This window comes from Salvelinus alpinus, chromosome 27, assembly GCF_045679555.1.
Source record: "Salvelinus alpinus chromosome 27, SLU_Salpinus.1, whole genome shotgun sequence".
Classification (NCBI taxonomy): domain Eukaryota; kingdom Metazoa; phylum Chordata; class Actinopteri; order Salmoniformes; family Salmonidae; genus Salvelinus; species Salvelinus alpinus.
In genome coordinates, this window is record NC_092112.1 from 32,416,989 (window position 1) to 32,433,853 (window position 16,865).

The 16,865-nt window shown below is 44.5% G+C and overlaps 1 protein-coding gene across 2 annotated transcripts; it reads right to left on the minus strand.

The window, feature by feature from the left end:
- Positions 1 to 1,084: 1,084 nt before the first annotated feature.
- On the minus strand, positions 1,085 to 15,737 carry LOC139556415 (WD repeat-containing protein 26). Of its 2 annotated transcripts, none has more exons than XM_071370349.1 (14): positions 15,012 to 15,737; positions 12,751 to 12,850; positions 12,136 to 12,192; positions 8,151 to 8,287; positions 7,267 to 7,364; positions 6,898 to 7,054; positions 6,161 to 6,299; positions 5,848 to 5,988; positions 4,965 to 5,084; positions 4,444 to 4,589; positions 4,013 to 4,091; positions 3,681 to 3,810; positions 3,184 to 3,378; positions 1,085 to 3,069 (listed from the first exon to the last, which is right to left on the minus strand). In XM_071370349.1, exons 1-14 carry the CDS (start codon positions 15,296 to 15,298, stop codon positions 3,044 to 3,046), a joined length of 1,812 nt encoding a protein of 603 aa, XP_071226450.1. In that variant the 5' UTR covers positions 15,299 to 15,737; the 3' UTR covers positions 1,085 to 3,043. The 2 variants fall into 2 exon arrangements, with proteins under 2 accessions (XP_071226450.1, XP_071226449.1); XM_071370348.1 differs by having other exon boundaries at positions 2,967 to 3,069; positions 6,880 to 7,054.
- Between the last annotated feature and the right edge of the window lie 1,128 nt (positions 15,738 to 16,865).

A 16,865-nucleotide genomic window follows, 5' to 3' on the forward strand; every position in this document is an offset into this window, starting at 1 on the left:
CATGTTGCCTCTTTACACAAACCTAAAGGTCAGTTTAGCTCTGTACTCCCTCATGATTATGTGGAACTGTGGATAGGATTGGATAATGTAAACTGATCCCATATCTGTAATCCAGCCCCTTGATACTTCCATGTTGGGCCACAGCTCTTTTTCAAAACCCTGAAAGCTTTATTGAAAATATCCACACAACACTTCTCCTACACATCGATACAAAACAGTACAATCACTTTTGTAAATAAAACAACGCAAACAGATCCCCGTCCCCCAATTACTCTTTTAATCTGCTACCGTAAACGCTTACTCCCCCACCCAGCCCCACCACCTCCAGAGAGAGAAATAAGATAGTTATTAGTATCAAATCATAAACAGTCCTAGAAACTCCAAGACAAAGGAAGAGTAGACACCAAGTTGCATTCAGACATAGCATATGTCACCAGCAGGTGAATTATAACTTTGTGAAAGCTTTTGGGTTCTTCACTTTTTATTTGCCTCAACTCCTCAGACATGACATAAGGTGTGGATGGGCAGTTCAAGTCCATTCAGGGGTCCAAGAGATGGAAGGTTCTAGAATGGGAAAAGCACCATTCCAGAATGTGAAACACAGATCATGGAATCTCACACACCCACAGAGCCACTATTGAGTCTCAAGTGCTTTGATTTTGGTAGGGGTAGAAACGGCAAACGCAACCAACAGTGGCACAAAAAAAGCAAGAATTTTTCTGTCCTGGACATATTCCACAGAGACACGGGTATTGAATCACTGCACAATGTCTCACTTTTAAAAGGCGAGAGGTGGACATTTTAAACCTGATTCTTAAGGTAACACACTCCCAAAACATAACTCACCCCACTCATATTGGCATGAGTGTTACTGTGCATATTCACTATTAATATGTAAGAAGTAGTGGATAAGTAAAAATGAAACCCAAAAGACAAAACTAATCATAAGATGAATTTAAAAAAAATATAGGACACCAGTTGTCTGGTTATATTTTAATATGATAATACAGGGAGAGAGAATGAAATGATATGAGAACAAAAAATGAAAGTAAGAAAATATTTCATAAAAACTGACAGAAAAGCGTTCTTTTTAAACATTTAATATCAGTCCATAGCAAATAGTCATTACATACCCCGAATTGGGAGGAAGAAAGCTCTGTATGGTGCCTTCATCACTGAAAAGGAGGACTTGGCTGGAGAGAAAGGGGTGTTGTGCAGAAATCAGTCTTGCTAAGTAAGGGCTGTAAGCCTATGTAAGATGGAGCAGCTATGCCTGTGTATATGTGGGAGGTTGTGTTTGGTTCTGTATGCTTAACATTAAGAATGGTGTACTACTGTGTACTGTGTAGGGTGCATGGAAGTGTGGCGTGAGCTAGATTCCAATATGATCACTTCCACCCATAAAACCTTGCCTATACCTATCCAGCTCTGTCAAAGTGGGAGCTAAGAGCAGGTTATATTGGAATTGAGCATTTGCAGGTGCGACTAGGGGTAGATCTCAGCGGCGTGTTTTGGGTGTACATGTGGGGGTGTGTCTGGGGGGGACAGGCGAGGGTGTTTGTGTAAAGTCTGTGAACTCTGTGAATTTTCCCACAAAATTGATCCAACTCCGGTATCTCAGTGCCATTCCAATGGTAGGTGTTGTTAAGGAGAAATATATAAAAAAGCAAAGTCAAATGTAAAAAGAAAAGCCCAAGTTTAAAAAAAAAAATGTGTTTCTACAAAATGGCTCTCAAGTATTCTTTGTTCCACAGATAGAGGTCGCTCTGGGGTTTTGGATTAATTCTGAATGGGATTAAAATCCTCTTTATAATTTCACTGGGGGAGGAGGGGAAAGCATGATCTTCTGCTGGTGTGCATGCCCTTGCATTCACTCACCTAAACAAACACACAGAAGTTCACCCATACACACAAGCTCGCTCACCCACACACACACACACACACACAGGAAGGACAGGTGCAGTCCTCAGTGTACGGCAATAGTTGCATGTACAGACCTCTACATCCAAGAGTATGTCATTCTTAGAGATACTCAACACGAGGACTGCTTCACACTTGGCCCTACAGCAGTGACGCAACCACACTACACCAGCTACCACTGACCTCTCACCTTTGACAGCTGACCTTTACCCCCACCCAACAGGCAGATCTAGTGGAACTGTGAGCTGTGCGGTTCATAGCTTAAGCTCGGAAGTGGGAGATAGGGGGAGTCAGAGGGTGCGACTCGGGGGACATTGGCGCGAGTGTGTCCGTGTTAGACTTCAAACAAGGGATAAAAATAGCTTTTCCAAATTGAGAGAGAGTATTCCTCACACTAAAGCACTCCACGGCCACTACTCCTAGTTCAACCCTAGGATTCACCTGTTAAATGATAACAATAAGAATGCTATGACTATCGTAAAAAAATCCAAAGTAAGCATAGCCTTTGAGTTTTTCTTTGTCGGTTGGTTGGTTTTGTGTTGATTTTCTGCTTTCGTCCAACAACTCAAGTGCGAAGAAAGGAGCGAAAGGAGAAAAGAAAAACTAATAAACGGAAGAGTTGCTATAACCCCCTCCACCCGTTTAACACCCCACCACCCTCCCCATGGACACACACGGGTAGGTGAGAGAGACAGATGACAGACGCGGTCCAATCCGTGTAGATGGTCTGTAATGGCTGTCTGAAGGGGTCAGGGGCGTGATGCTGGGCCTGAGGCCCAGGGAAGAGGTGGGTTTCCAGAGGAATATTCAGGGGAGAGCCCCTGGTGTGGCTGTGGCCTTGGTGGGGTGGAGGAAGCCAGCAGGGAGTAATGGATCAGATCGATTTCCCAGGTCACTGGTCTTCCAAGTCACTGGTTCTGGTTTTGGATGAAGACCTAGTTTTGTAAGAGTGTTTTCATCCTCACCGCCATAGTTTTGCCCGGTCATGAGACAATTGATTTACTTTTCTCTGTTTAGTTTTGTCAGGTTTTTGGATTTCGTTCTCGTTTTGATGTTTATTTGTTGTTGGTTGGTTTTATTTCTTGTTGTAAAAGAGAATAAGTTTTCCATTCCAACGTCACCATCAACTGTCCATGTTGCTGCAGTTCTCTGGGGAGAGATGAGAATGACATAATTACCTGTAAAACTTTTGGCCTTTCTACAGCCATTGAACTTACGGCCTTACTACGGTCATTGAACTAACAAAATGCTAGCGGTATTTACCGTTGAGCCCGTCGACCACCTGTGTGTCGAGGAAGGGTGCGGGGCCCCAGACACGCACAGTGCCGTCGTCTGAGGCGGAGGCCATGAGGCCTGGGATGGCGGGGTTCCAGCTAACGCAGTTGACTGTGCGAGTGTGCCCTGTTAGCTCAGCGATGGGCAGCTCACTGCGTCGGTGCCAGATATAGACCTTATGATCTGGGGGGGGGGGGGGAGAAAGTGTAAGAGAGAGGGGGGGGTACAATGGTATTAATATAGAAAATATCAGCCTTATGTCAACCTTCCTATGATATGCTGAAAAGGTTGCTGTATTTGTGTGCTTATGAATGTGAGAGATGGAGACATGGGTTGAGCCCCGATAATTGGGACACACCCATAGTGAGGGACACAGTGGTGAACACGTTTGTTGTAGGGCTCAACAACTACAACACTAATCCTAAACTTGAGGAGTAGCTGTGGTCAGTGCCTAAAATGGCTGCTGTTGGGTCTGTGGGTGGTACCTTCGCTGCCGCTGGCAATGAAGTCTTCATTGTGGCCTCCGAAGCAGGAGTGGATGGTGTAGAAGCCCTGGGTCACACCTTGGTACTTCCTCACCAACACTCGGTCCTGCAGGTCCCAAAGATGCACTCCCTGTGGGGGGGAGAATGGAGGGAGGAGGGGAGGAAGGAGAGGGAGCAATTAGACACTAAACACAGCCATTAGTACTGGTACATTCTCTTCCATCTCCCTCACACAAACAGACACTAGTCCACAAGCAAACAAACACACACACACAGAATACCGCTGGTACAGTCCTTTCAGTATTCAAGTATAGCACCCTCTCCCCATTCACCTGAGTTGCTACATTTAACAAAGCTAATCTTCCGTTCTTGGAAACAGTGAAAGACATGATAGGATGGTCCTCCTGAACTCTGTAAAAGAGGAATTCACAACAGAGATCAATCACTGATCTGTGTTCTGTTCAATGATATCTGTATATAGACAACTTCATAATTAAGATGAGTCATTCTGAAGGTATTACTTGGTCCAGTAACGCTTCCTTTAGGTCTGTTAATAATCTATTTATAAAACATGAATAAAAAGTAGTAAACAGTTAGTAATTCATGTATAATTTGTTCATGTATTCATTATGCATGTATAAACCATGCATGTATAAACCATTTATTACAAAGACTTCTGAACCATTTTGTTGTTGTTAATCTACTGAATAATAGTCAGGAGGGTAAATTGTGATCTGGTACGGGGAGAAACCGCAGCCCTCACATGTTTCTGTCCGTTAGGTCCTCAAAGTTGTAACCCCGGATCCGCTGGTGAGTGTCTGACGCTAGCACCGTCCTGCCGTCCCCCACACACCAGAGGCACTGCACACGCACGCCCTCCCACGAGTCCAACAGGTTACCATCCAGGTCCTGGCAATCACACACACAGGCCAGAAACAGGTAGAAAATCAGACAGACAGATTCAGACACACAAATACACAGTTTGTAATATACTAGATCCTGACAGTCTCTGTTCTGAAGGTCAGCAGGTTCTTGTCTAGTCAGCTAATCAATAAGAAGTGAAGGTGCATATCTAAAAGTAGTCTGTCCATTTACTGTACTGTATTAGTCCCTCCTCGCTGCAGTATAATTCATTCCTCCTGTCCTGTATCCTACCCACTACTCACACACTGGCAGGACAAACTGGAAGAACCAACTGACACTGGTATATCTGGTGGATAGATCACACACACAGCAAACTGGTAAAACACACTAATACACACATCCTCCTTTTACAATACTTACACACTGGTAGAACTGCCCCCTCTGTCCCCCGGTGACAAAGCGTTTCCCGTCAGGGTTCCAGGCCACACTGGTCAGACTGTCCTCGTGGGACTGGCTCATCTTGGTCCGCAACTCGCCCGTCTACCCACCAGGGCACAAACACCACTCAGTCAGTACACGACACTGAAGAGTTCCCAGCCTGGATGTCTACTGCACGGCTGTTTTTAACAGGCCCATGGGTCTCCCGAGTGGCGCAGTGGTCTAAGGCACTGCATCGCAGTGCTAGCTGTGCCACTAGAGATTCTGGGTTCGAGTCCAGGCTCTGTCGCAGCCGGCCGTGACCGGGAGACCCATGGGGCAGCGCACAATTGGCCCAGCGTCGTCCGAGTTAGGGGAGGGTTTGGCCAGCAGGGATGTCCTTGTTCCATCGCGCACTAGCGACTCCTGTGGCGGGCCGGGCGCAGTGCACGCTGACACAGTCGTCAGGTGTACGGTGTTTCCTCCGACACATTGGTGCGGCTGGCTTCTGGGTTAAGTGGGCATTGAATCAAGAAGCAGTGTGGGTCGGCTGGGTCGTGTTTCGGGGGACGCATGGCCCTCACCCTTCGCCTGTCCCAAGTCCGTACGGGAGTTGCAGCGATGAGACAAGACTGTAACTACCAATTGGATATCACGAAATTGGGGAGAAAAAGTATTTTAAAAAGCAGGCCCATCTAAATCAGGGACTCTGACCAATAAATTACATTAATTGATGTGTTTCTATTTATTTAACTAATTAATTAATTCAATCAACCTGCCTGTCCTGGACGGCCGGAGTCTATGCCTATACAGATTTTTTACCCGCACTAACATACTGTTTTTCCACCCGGGGTGTGTGTGTACGTATGTGTGTGTGTTGCCATACCTGGACGTTCCAGAGCCAGAGTTCGGAGCAGTCATCGGGTCCGCAGGCGATCAGGTAGGCGTCGTCAGGGCTCCAGGCCAGGTAGGACACACCGTAGGCATGGCCCTCTAAGGTCCGCAGCAGCTTCAACTGGTGGCTCTCCTAGACAGCACACACACAGACACCAGGCTCTGGGTTAGCGTAAAGCACTAACGGAAAGACAGTAGATGGTGACCATCTTTGCCATTAATGCAGCAGATGACTCCTATAAGGCATATAGTGGGAATGTACACAGCAGATGGTGTGGGGGATATGGGCTCAGTGTGGTACTCACAGGGTCCACCTGCCAGATGATGACGGTGGTGTCTTTGGAGCCGGTGGCCAGCTTGGTGCCGTTGTTGGAGAACTTACAAAACCACACCTCGTTACAGTGCTCTGTGAGGATCTGCTGCGTGTAGCACGGGAACTGCTTCCTGTGGACAGTGCCAACCAGGAGAGAGGTCAACCAAGGTCAATCGGTCAAATAAAAGAGGAGAGAAAGAAGAAAATGAAGGACAGTGGAGAGGGACAGAGAGAACAAGGTAAAGAATGAAGAGAGGATAGAGGCTACTGATGGGCGTTGGTAATTTATTCCTTGTGTCCCTATTAAAAACATATATATTTTTTAAACTAACTCTGTATTGTTAGAAAAGGACCCGTAAGTGAGCATTTCACTGTTTTTCTACACCTGTTGTTCACAAAGCATGTGACAAATAAATGTATGTAGTAAGTGATTGAGGGTGATCTTTTCTGTTCACTTTACGACTCTTGCAGTGCGCAACATTTCTGAAACCAAAAAACATCGTAGCATTCCAAAAATATTGGTCAGGTCAAGAGGTCAGGAAAGCTCTGTATCACACACAAAGACCCTGTATTTAAACACATGCTTTTCTTTATATCCGCATAAATTATTGCCTCCATCTTTACCGATGTCTACAGTAGGCATCGTAAAAAGGAGAGGTTTTCAGGTTTAGTTTTTTGCACATTTCAGCTGTGTTTGGCAGAAAATGTCACCCTGAGTGTGTTGCTGACCGGCTGCAGACGTGGTCCAGGAGCAGGGAGACAGAGTCCAGGCTGCTGTCCAGTTTGGTGTTGTGGTAGAGGCAGCGGTCCCTCTGCAGCTCCACAGCCTGTCTCAGCAGGGTCTGCAGCCGGCGTGGGGGAAGCATCACCGACGGGGGCAGGTACGCTGGAGAGGGAGTGGGTTGGAGAGAAGGACAAGAGACAGGAGTCAAACTATAATCCAGTCTGAAGTGCATCCCTAGACCCCTGTGAAGCCCTGTTTGACTTTGTGTATACGGTGTCATGAGGCTGTATGTGACGTAGCGTGTGTATTTTTGTGTTTATATGAAATGTGTGTGTGTGTGTGAGTGAGTGGTGGAATGTGGCCAGTGTTCTCACTCTGTAGCTTGTCCAGCAGTCGGCAGCGTGAATTTGCACCTTTGCCGTCCCACTCTGCCTTGGCGCGCAGGTCCTCTGCATGGCTACACATCAGATACCTACACAAAACAAAAAAACAGTCAGACTACAACATACTCCACTGGGCAAATACTTGTTATGCATGACCTCTAATAACAGTAATATTAACATAATATTAACCTGTATACGCTGGTTATTACTCCAAAGCCACATTGAACTCACTCATCTCATATGTATTTACTGTATTCTATACTATTCCACTATCTTAGTCCGTGCCGCTCTGACATCATTCGTCTATATGTATATAGTTTTAATTCATTCCTACTTAGATTTGTGTGTATTGGGTATATTTTGTGTAATTTGTTAGATATTACTTGTTAGATATTACTGCACTGTCGGAGTTAGATGGACAAGCATTTAGCTACACCCGCAATAACATCTGCTAATCACATGTATGTGATCAATAAAATTTGATTTGACAATGTGACTGATCAACCACTGACGCAAATTTGGTTGTTCGTTTTTCTTGATAAATGTAGGTTTCCACTGACTGCTTGAGAGACAGACTGGCATACTTAGTGAGCATGCGGATTATTTTATTTACCCGCTGAATATTTGGATCCTGTCCCGAGTTGTACTCGACAGTGTAACAGTTGATGATTGACTTACGTGTTGACTTATGTAAATGGTGCGATTGATAGACAGGCAAACCCACTGAGGATGCTGTTTGCACAGATTGATCAGACAGCGGATTGATATGATTGGTAGAAACAGTAATGCCATACTGAATGACTGTGTGGAGCACGTGTGTTCACTGATCGATTGAATCATCCGATGATTAAAGTGATTGATAGGTAATGGCGTACCCGCTGAGAACATGGATGCGGTCCGTGTTGTACTTGAGCGGCGTGAGCTCTCCCCTGAGCACCTGCAGAGCCTCGAGAACCTTCCCGTCCTCCAGGTACTCCAGATACTTCTGCTGCAGGAGCAGGAACTTCATACGCTACAGAGAAAGAGGGAAGGAGAGGGGTAGATGAAGGAGAAGAGAGAAAGGTGGAGTAGGAGGTGGAGAGAGCCGAAGAAATGGGAGAAATTGAGAGAGGGGGAGGAGGGGGGGTTGATAGATAATGTAGACAAAGGGAAAGGATGAGAGAGAAAAGGGGGAAGAAAAAGATGAGTAAAAAGGAGAGAGAGGAGAAACAAATGAAGTAAGCAAGTGGCGATAAAAGGGTTTCATAAAAAGCGTCGGGAGCCCAGAATCCTGACCAACAGATTTCAGATTAATACTAATTAACTAATTTCAAAACATAACGCCTCTGATCCTGTGCTTCAAAGGGTGCAGGCACTCATACCAGAAAGAAAGAGGCAAAGTGAGATGCTTGACTCCGCCCCAAGATCTGTCCGAGCGAAAATACAGCGAGAAGCAGAGGAAGTGGGGATTATTGGTATGGAGGTCAATGACAGAGTTGAATTTGGTCAACATAAAATGTTATTGCTAATTTCCTACGCAAGGCTTATTTGATCGGATAGAAGTTCCATATTTAGGTTGTTACAAATGCATTTATATACGTGGCATTCCGGCAACTTAGAATTTTTTTTTTATATCAGAGTTGTGCCTGTTGTTTACACAAAGTCTTAACAAAGGGGCCCCCCAGGGGTGTGTCCTCAGTCCTCTGCTGTACTCCCTGTTCACCCACAACTGCGTGGCTTTAAACGACACAAACATCAAGTTTGCTGACCTGATAAACAACAATGACGAGTCAACCTATAAAAGGTGGTAAGTGAACTGGCATTGTGGTGTCATGACAACAACCTCTCACTCAACGTCAGGAAAACTAAGGAGTTTATTTTTGACTTCAGGAAGCAGAGGGAACATGCCCCGATCCACATCAACGGTAGAGTCACAAGTTAAGTTCCTCTGCGTCCATTTGTCATGAAACACCACCACTCGTCCAGAGGGAGCAACAGCAGCTCTACTTCTTAAGGCGGCTGAAGAAATCTGGCATGCCGACCCAGGTCATCTCTAATTACTACAGCTGGACAATCACGGCCTGGTAGAGCAATTGCGCCATCCACAACCACAAGGCCCTCCAGCAGCTGGTGAAGACAGCCCAGTACATCACTGGGACCGTGCTCCAACCCATCCAGGTAATCTACTCAAAACGGTGCCCGATGGAAGGCACGCAGCATCATCAAGGACCCCAAACACAAGCTGTTCTCTCCCTTAGCATGGGGCAGCCGGTATCGGAGCATGAGGTCTGATTCCAACAGGCTCAGAGACAGTTTCTATCTACAAGCCATCAGACTGCTGAACACTTGAGCTGGACTGACCACCTGCTCTGATTCTCCTCACCTTAGCGCACACCAGACTCTTATTATACTGTTCAGTTTATACACTGCCCCCCCACCCCCAAAACACATGTAAATATTGGAGTATAAATTGTGCCTTCCTGTATTATCCTTATGCTAAAAATCTTATTCTATTCTACTGCCATTTACTTTATTTCCTATCGCATTGTCGATAAGGAACCTGCAAGTAAGCATTTCATTGGACGGTGCATACCATGTGTATCCCTTACATACGACAAAAAAAACGTGAAACTGGTTGGCTAGAATGTTCTCGCCTCCTCCTGCATGCTTTCCGCCTTCGTGGACATTTATGCCCATTATTAGAGCTGTCAGTCCCACATAGATCATCTTTGCTCATACCGATATCATTTGAGTGACAGGCAGCATTACCATGGTGACAGTGAACTGGGGGGGTATTGGTAGGCCTTGGCTTAACCCCAGAGACCTCACAGTGCCAGCTGTAACTAGCCACTTCCTCGTTAACTTAATACTTGTGACCACAAACAAGAGCGTTAACCAGTCTGGGTATTTTGGTCAGTGCTGACATTTATGGTCTTTTTTATTTATTTAACTAGACAAGTCAGTTAAGAAAAAAATTCTTATTTACAATGATGGCCTACCCTGGCCAAAGCCAGATGACGCTGGGCCAATTATGCGCCGCCCTATGGGACTCCCAATCACGGCTGGTGGTGATACAGCCCGGAATTAAACCAGGATCTGTAGTGATGCCTCTAGCAATGAGATGCAGTGCCTTAGACAGCTGCGCCACCCGGGAACCCTATTATTAAAGGAATCCATCTTATCTTGGGCCTGCCACAGCCCAACAGACGAGTTAACGCACCCTAACATAGACAGACGTGTGCCCAAGTGCACAACACACACAACCTGTCAGAAGGACCAACACGGTTTGACCTTTTCAATTATAACCATGACTCTGGCATATAAAATTACCATCGTTAAGTGTCCACCATAATCAGCTTGACATAACTTGCATACCTTCTTGCTATATGGCAGGGCAGAAAACGACTATTCATTTTTAGACATTCATAAAACAGGATATAGTTTACCTCGATTTAAAATGAATTGTGCAATAACAAGCCTTTGGTTCACCAGAATAAAACTCCACAGGCGCTTGACTAAGCTACAGGAGACCATTTTGAGATCTATCCTTTTCATTCTACATTGAGGAAAATGTACTTACTATGATTGAGATATGTGGTTGTCCCACCTAACCACCTTAAAATGAATGCACTAACTTAATTCGCTCTGGATAAGAGTGTCTGACTCAAATGTATCCTGTCTCCTAATGAGCTAGCAAGGTCTAATCATCATAATTTAGCCTAGCTGCAGTCCTCCGTGTTCTTTAGATGACATCTGAACACTCTGTACCCGTGGTAGAGGCGACTCCCCTCATTTACAATCTCAGAAGAATAGCCGAATGACAAATGAGCTCCATCTCAGGGCTCCACCAGAATATGTATGGATATTAGATGATATATATAGAAAACCTTTATGAGCAAATATTGATGTTGATATTGTTATAACCATCATATCGAAGTAAACTCAGCGTCACGCCATGGCATGGTGTCCTCCCACTACGACTAGGGAAAACATGCAGTTTAAATTAGGCTACAGATGAAAAAAGTTATGAACTTCACAGGGTAGTGAAAGTGCATGGTATGAGTTCAATGCTCCCTTCCAATAAAATGTCACAGGTCTTATTCTGGTGACATGATGATGAATGCTTAACTGCCGCTTTGACAAATAAAAAATATTGTAGCTCTTATCCATAATCTCATTATATAGACTAGCCTACCTGCACTGTATCTGCGAGTTGTTGGCTACAGTGCACATGCCAAGACCAGAGTAGGCACATTTGCTATCTAACGCAACAGTTTGTGACAAAACTATCGTTAGAGTTGAAAATGTGATGGAAACACATTGAACATTAGATTTTTATTCCGTACATGAAAATTAAGCGAAAAAGTACATTTTGTGAGCACTAAATCATCACGCACTGATTTTTATCTGCAACAAGTCAGTTCGATGGAAACACACTACTAGTGGGGAAATTCACATATTTTCTTTATGCAGATTTTTGAATAGTTGCATGAAAATCTGTCACCAATTAGATGAAGCCTAGCTACTAATAATGCAAAATTCTTTAAACACTAACAATGTGATTATACAACTGTGTTTTTGTTGAATAATAATATTGGTGGAACATTTTACTGATAATCATTCCATACACTTAGCATCTGACCAGCAAATTATTAAATGCAGGATACTATACCCCCATATATGAGGATATCTGTTGTAAACATTCCATTCAGTCCGTCCAAGGTATTCCGGAACACTTGAAATTCCAGTCAGAATGGATCCGCCTCACAAAGGAGGGACTTTCTAATCTAGAACAGTCAGGTTGGGGACAGAACCGTTCTAGAACCCGTGGTCCCCTTTCACTGCGTTGATGACTGTCATTCAGGTCAGGTTTGGGCTTACCACAATAGCGTTGGGAGAATGCATCAGTGCCCTCAGCTCGTTGAGATCATTCTCAGCCTGGACCAAAACAAAGAGAGAGAGGGGAGACAAATAGTTGGCTCAGCACTTTCAAGCCACAAAAACAACAAATCAAAACAGTTGACCACTACAATAAGCACACTCTTTCTCAGTGGAGGAAGTCAATAACTGTCATTGTCATGGTGTGTGAAGCCATTTTGTGGCTACAGTTCAGATAATGCACAGTAATATCTGTACATTTATGGGATTTAAAAAATATTGCGTTTTTTTTTACAAGCCTTATTAGCCCAAGGCTATTGGAAGGGGAGTATTGTGGCAATGTAGAAGAGAAAGTAATTACACTAACAACTCTTTAAGATCCCTACTAGGAACTTAGCAACCTATATTTTCATCAACAAGTTCCAATATTTTATTGATTGGCACAAATGATTATTAACAGCACTGTTTATGTATTCCATATGTAGCTTAATGTTGGTGTTGTACATGTGATTGATACTTAGTAACAGAACCATGTTAAAGGTACTCTCTTGAAGTAGATGTGTGCAGGCTATGCCTAACATTAAAGGTGAGGTGTAACTATGGTAACGTGGGACCCACCTTTTCCCACTCCCCCTCCATGACGTTGTTGCGGAACTTTGTGGCTGAGGTATGTTCCAGTCTGCAGCCCGACTCCTGCATTAGCAGGTCCACTGTTTGACTGTAGAGAAGAGAGTGGGGAAACATTTTTATTTTTGTTGACCTTTATTTAACTAGGCAAATCAGTTAAGAACAAATTAGTATTTACAATGACAGCCTACACCGGCCAAACCCTAAACAGGACGACACAGGGCCAATTGTGAGCAGCCTTATGGGTCCCCCGATCATGGCCAGTTGTGATACAGCCCGGGATCGAACCAGGGTCTGTAGTGACACCTCTTAGACCGCTGCACCACTCGGGAGCCATAAAAATATTACCCCAATGTTCACAGCAAACATTAGCTGAACATTTGAACGAGACGGACATTAACGTACAGATGTAAAGGAACTGAAATGTCAGCCCAAAATCAATTGACCACGAAGAGACGAATTAAACATGAATTGCCTAAACGTTCATAGCAAACAGATTAACATTGGCCAAGAAGACAGCCAATGGAACTGATATGTTATACCGGACCGACAGACAGGGAGAGACAGGCATAACATAATCTAAACCATATCCAGCAATAAGTTATAATGCATTAGTAATAATCAGTTATAATTATAAACTAGACCTGTCAACTGCGAGTACCTTTTCTGTAAATCTCTATAAGTGTGCTGAAAAGGTGTCTGTGATAAAATGGAGTGGGGCTGTACTGACAACATAGCATGATGACATCATCCTCATGTATCAAAGAAGAGTGGTGCAGCAGTGTTTACAGCGTCACCCTGCTGAGTTCGGACACCATTCTCACGTTCCATTCCACATTTGAAATGTAGGGGCGTCAGTTCCATAGCAGACAATGCATGTATTTATCCCCCATATAAACATACCCAAACAGGCTCTCTTAGCAGCTCCTGTAATGGCAGTTCCACTGGCGAGCAGTAGCAGGCTGGGTCTATCAAACACTGCATTAACAGTCCATTATGGTGGTGACATGGGCCAATTTAGCCATGGAGGGCTCAAAATATTGTGTTCCTCCTATCTATTATTAGAGTCAATCAACGTTTCTAATCTATAACAGCTGAATAGACGCGCATTCCACAGCCGCCATGAAATCATACCCTAGTGGGGAAGTCATTCTGATTACTTCACGAGCCACCATTACCACCAATATTTTTTTCTTCACTACCACCAATAATGATACGAGTTAAACATCGCTCTGACTTTGCATCTGGGGCTATAAATGGTGATTGTGTCCATATTTACACTACTGCCATTGTTGACATGGATGACAGACTGTCATATTTATTTGTCTGCAAATAGCAACGTCAGAATAATATAAGCGATTAGAAAGATATAACCACTGGTTTAAGAGGCTGTACCATGGTTGTTGTTCAAGACGACTGCCGCTCAAAAGGTTTCAAAAGAAACACTGACCCAGTCTTTTTCTAGTTAACAGCAATGTATCAAGCAAACTCCTTTATCGACGTTATCTTTGTAAACACCAAATGTCAATGTCACGAAAACACGCAAGCCATCGAAAGGTCCAAATATGGGAAACACGGGAGAATGAAAACAAATTGACGCTGTCAAACAGGGTATAGTTGTTCTCCCTACGCACTTTTGCGCAATCCTCTAAAAACGCAGGCATTTCATTTCTGACAACTATTCTAACGTAACACGGTGCCGCCATAGTATAAAATAGGCGAAATCTATACGGTCATTTCAAACAGGCTATGGCCATTTACATCCTTAGTAGCCACAAGTCAATATATATTTTGCAGCATCTTTCGCTGGATTTCAAGGTGATGTAATACGATTTCCATCCGTGTAACAAAATATATATACAACTCACAACACGCAATTCAACTAGCCCTATAAGGTTACTCTGAAAAAAAGTTATTGTGTGGGGTCAAGGTAGCCAACCAAATTGTGAACTGTCTTGAGTTTTTATTCTGTATAAAAGGTCAGAATAACAATCGTAACGAAGACCAGTGGTTCTATCGACCTAGCCACTCCGTATTGTGCAAAATGGACCCCTTCTTCCTCCGACTAACGTTAGCTTGCTAACTACCCCCTCCCCCATGTTTGTCTGTCAAACGCAGAATTCCGTTTTTAATCAACCGCCACCACGCAGTTCGCTATTTGAAAAAAACTCACAAATAAATTATATGTCATGAATCATGTGCTTTGACATGTTAGGGTTTTTTCCTTCCAATGACACGTCGTGTAAACTTACTTTAGCCCTAACCCGTGGAGATGTTGTCCTATTAATCGGATGACATCTTCCTCCGACTGCGAAAGACGTTTCTTCTTTTTCATGGAGCTGACCTCCGAACCAGAGGCTGTGGAAGTCCCTGAGCCCGGTCCGGCTCCGTTATTGGTACCGACACTATTCCCATTGTTTGTGCTGACCAGAAGCCCGTTGAAGTGCGTTCCCCCAGCCGAGGATGACTCCCCGTTTTGCGCGCTGTTCAGGCAGGAAAGCTCTGAATCCTGTCCCTGTCCTGCCCCGTTTGACTGCATGTTATTGCCGCTGAGATTGTTGACAAGGGTCCGGTTAAAGTGAATAGCAGAGGTGGCTTGGTGATGTGGAGAAGTAGTAGCAAGTCCCAAAACAACTCCAGAAAGGCCTGTCGCAACTGTTGAATCCCCGGACTCTCCTGCTCCCTCCGCCGCCGAGGCTCGGTGTTTCTTCCGTGGGGGCGGCGACGCTCCGCCGGTGTCCGAGTCGGAGGAGGAGGAAGCGGAGGCCAGAGTTTCCTCACCGAGAGCGGCCGTGGTTAGAAGCCGGCGAAGCCCCGGGTGGGAAAGGAGGTTTTAGCTCCCAGAATTTAGACTTCGTAACCCGCCTGAGAACGCACTGACTCCGTGATAGTTCCGTCAATCGCTCCGTTTTTGTTGTTGTTTCTCTCAACAGCTGCAACCCCCTAATGGAGTCCAGACACGCTGACGTAACCGGAAATTCCTATACTACCCTGCTTCCGGTAGAATTATATAATCCATGGTTGGTGCATTGGGACCAATTTTGCATATTGATCATGGTTTTATGATAGCTTTAAAGAATTTATATTAAAATGCCAGGCAAAAATAGTTTTTTTTATTGGAGGCGTCGCAATGGCTTATATTCAAATAAAATAAAATTGTATTTGTCATATGCGCCGAATACAACAGGTGCAGACCTTATCATGAAACGCTTACTTAGAAGCCCTTAATTAACTAACAATGCAGTTAAAAAAATAGAGTTAAGAAAACATTTACTAAATAAACTAAAGTTAAAAAAATATCAAATCAAAAAGTAACACATGAAAATTACATAACAATAACGAGATGGCGTAGCAGTCGGACGTGTGTTTGTCTTGTCCCGTGTAAATAGTCCTCGTATTTTTAGTATACATTTCGTATATATTTTAATTTCACTTTCCATCTAGGAACTGAATATACATTCCTACACTCCGCCTCACCCAATGTGGTACGGACCTGCTATTTTTTATACTTTAGAACCGTAACCCCAATCAGAAGCTAGCCAGATAACTAGCTACTAGCTAGTAGTCAGTTAGCCACTGCTGCGGTCTTCACCCTTAACTCGGACACAGCCAGCTTCAGCTCGGGCCAATACCTGCCAGTCTGCAAGCGCGATATCAACCCAGAGCATATAGGACTGCTTTTTCTCTACCACATCACCGGATTCCTGACGCAAGCTCTGGACAATTACACCGTATCATCACAGCTAGCTAGCTGCAACCGAGTGGCTACTACTGGCTAACACCTCTGTCCCGAAGCAAGTGTAACGGATGTGAAATGGCTAGCTAGTTAGCGGGTACGCGCTACTAGCATTTCAATCAGTTACGTCACTTGCTCTGAGACTTAAGTAGGGTTTCCCCTTGCTCTGCAAGGGCCGCGGCTTTTGTGGAGCGATGGGTAACGACGCTTCGTGGGTGTCAGTTGTTGATGTGTGCAGAGGGTCCCTGGTTCGCGCCCGTGTCGGGGCGAGGGGACGGTCTAAAGTTATACTGTTACATTGATGCTGTTGACCCGGATCACTGGTTGCTGCGGAAAAGGAGGAGGTTGAAAGGGGGGTGAGTGTAACGGA